The sequence below is a fragment of the Emiliania huxleyi genome (assembly GCF_000372725.1).
Source record: "Emiliania huxleyi CCMP1516 chromosome Unknown EMIHUscaffold_1210, whole genome shotgun sequence".
NCBI lineage: Eukaryota > Haptophyta > Isochrysidales > Noelaerhabdaceae > Emiliania > Emiliania huxleyi.
Genome location: NW_005201380.1, coordinates 7,990 through 9,780, shown reverse-complemented (window position 1 = coordinate 9,780; position 1,791 = coordinate 7,990). Strand labels below are relative to the sequence as shown.

The following is a 1,791-nucleotide window of genomic DNA, read 5'->3' as shown; positions in this document are numbered from 1 at the left end:
GCGCGCCTGCGAGGCGGCCAGCGCGCGCTGGGCCCGCGCCGCCATGGCCGCGGCGGCCGCGGCGACCGCGGCCGCCTCCGCCGCGACCGCATCGGCAGCGTCGGCCTCCTCCTCAAAAGGCGTGTACGATTGCGAGGGCTCATCCTCGGCCTGCAGCAGGCCGAGGAGCCGGCCGAGCGCCGAGGAGAGCTGCTCGCGCTCGCCGCCAGCGTAGTCCTCGGCGGGGAGGGCGTACACGTCCGCGAGCTCGTCCCCCCCGAGCGTGACCCAGTCCTCGTCTCGTACGTCTCGCACCGGTGGGCTGGCCGAGCCGGCCATTTTTGCGGGCCGCAGTGTTTCTTTTCTTATGCTTGAAATTTAAATTCTTTTCTCGTCTCTCGCGCCTCTCCGCCTCCTTGCCTTCTCTGCCTCCTCCTCCGCTTCCTCCTCCACCTCCGCCGCCGCTCCGCTGCCACCGCCCGCCCTGGCCCCTGCGGTCGAAGGCAGTTGGGTAGACGCATCGGCCATCGCTCGCGGGCTGTGTGTCTGCGCTCCAAGCATGTGCCGTCAGCTCCTGTCGCTAGCGTCCACCCATACGCATTACCGCGCTGGTGTCCAGTCCGGAGCCCCCGGCGCTCTCTCTTCACCTTCAGCACATACTCATGCATACACATGCACATGCATGTGTGTGTGTGTGTGTGTGTGCGTGTGCGTGCACTCAGAGACGCTCAGTCTCTGTGACCGTCATCGCCCGTCGTGCATCAATACCGTGCCGGCGTCCACAGGGCTAGCCATGTGAGCATGGACCGGGCGGCTTTCGCCTCCTTACTAACTAACTTCTCCTCCGTTCGTCCCGTCCACACGCTTATCAGCGGCAGCAATCCACGGCCCGGGGTAGCCGTAGGCGCGCGCCAGCGCTGCGGCCTGCTTCGCTGCGGTCGCATCGATCGCATAGAGCTCCTGCCACGTCAGAGGCACGCCGCGCACCTCCGTCGAGCTCAAGTTGTGGTCTGGGCGCGACTCGGCCACGTTGGTGGCGTTGGTCGACAGCGAGCGGGCATCGCACGCGCAGCGATTTCCGCTGGCGCCGCAGTAGGCGCACCAAATCGACTGGAACGAGTCGGCTGCCAGGCTCTCGATGGGTACGGAGTGCGTCGCCACGCTGTCTGCAAGCTCATTCCAGCCGACCCAATAGTTGAGCGCGAGCAAGATTCGCTCGTGGCGACTCAGACGGCAGCATTGCGCAAAGTTGTTCGTCTCGTTGACGAGCGGCAGCGAGATCACCTGGTTGGCGAGCTGAAAGCTCACCGCATCCCAGCCGGCTTCGTCCATCGGCCGCGCATTCGCTGTGCTGACGTCGGGCACCTTGCTGCCGTTGACAGTGGTGCTGCTCGTCGCGCTCCGCTTGCCGCTGCCACAGACGCCGTGGGCATTGAAGCCGCTGGCGATGGATGAGATTGCGTTTAGCGGCTCCCGATGCACCTTGACGATCGGAGCGAAACACTGCCAGCCGCGCCAATACGTTGCCGAGCGCTCATATGCTGCGGCGGGCCACGAGACGAAGACCGTATTGTCGCCCAAGTGGCCGTTCTCGTGCACGGCGTTGAGTCCCGCGCGAGCGAGCATCGCCGTCGCTGCGTGCGTGCCCGAGCGGCCGCAGCCGGTGACGAGCGGCCGCAGCACGCGATGGCGCTCGGAGCAGCCCATCGAGAAGACGGCCTCCCAATCGGCTTTCAGCGTCTCGGGCAGCGGAGGCGGCGTGCGAAGGCGGCCGGCGTGGACGACGCGCCAGCCGTCGGCCGCGCGGTCCAT

The 1,791-nt window shown here is 66.8% G+C and overlaps 1 protein-coding gene across 1 annotated transcript; it reads right to left on the bottom strand.

Annotated features, from left to right (window-relative positions):
- Positions 1–66: 66 nt before the first annotated feature.
- On the bottom strand, positions 67–1,791 carry EMIHUDRAFT_122297 (hypothetical protein; the record flags this gene model as incomplete). Its single annotated transcript, XM_005790135.1, has 2 exons — positions 67–273; positions 817–1,791. Coding segments are annotated over 2 exons (1,182 nt in total), but the record flags the coding sequence as incomplete, so codon positions are not given.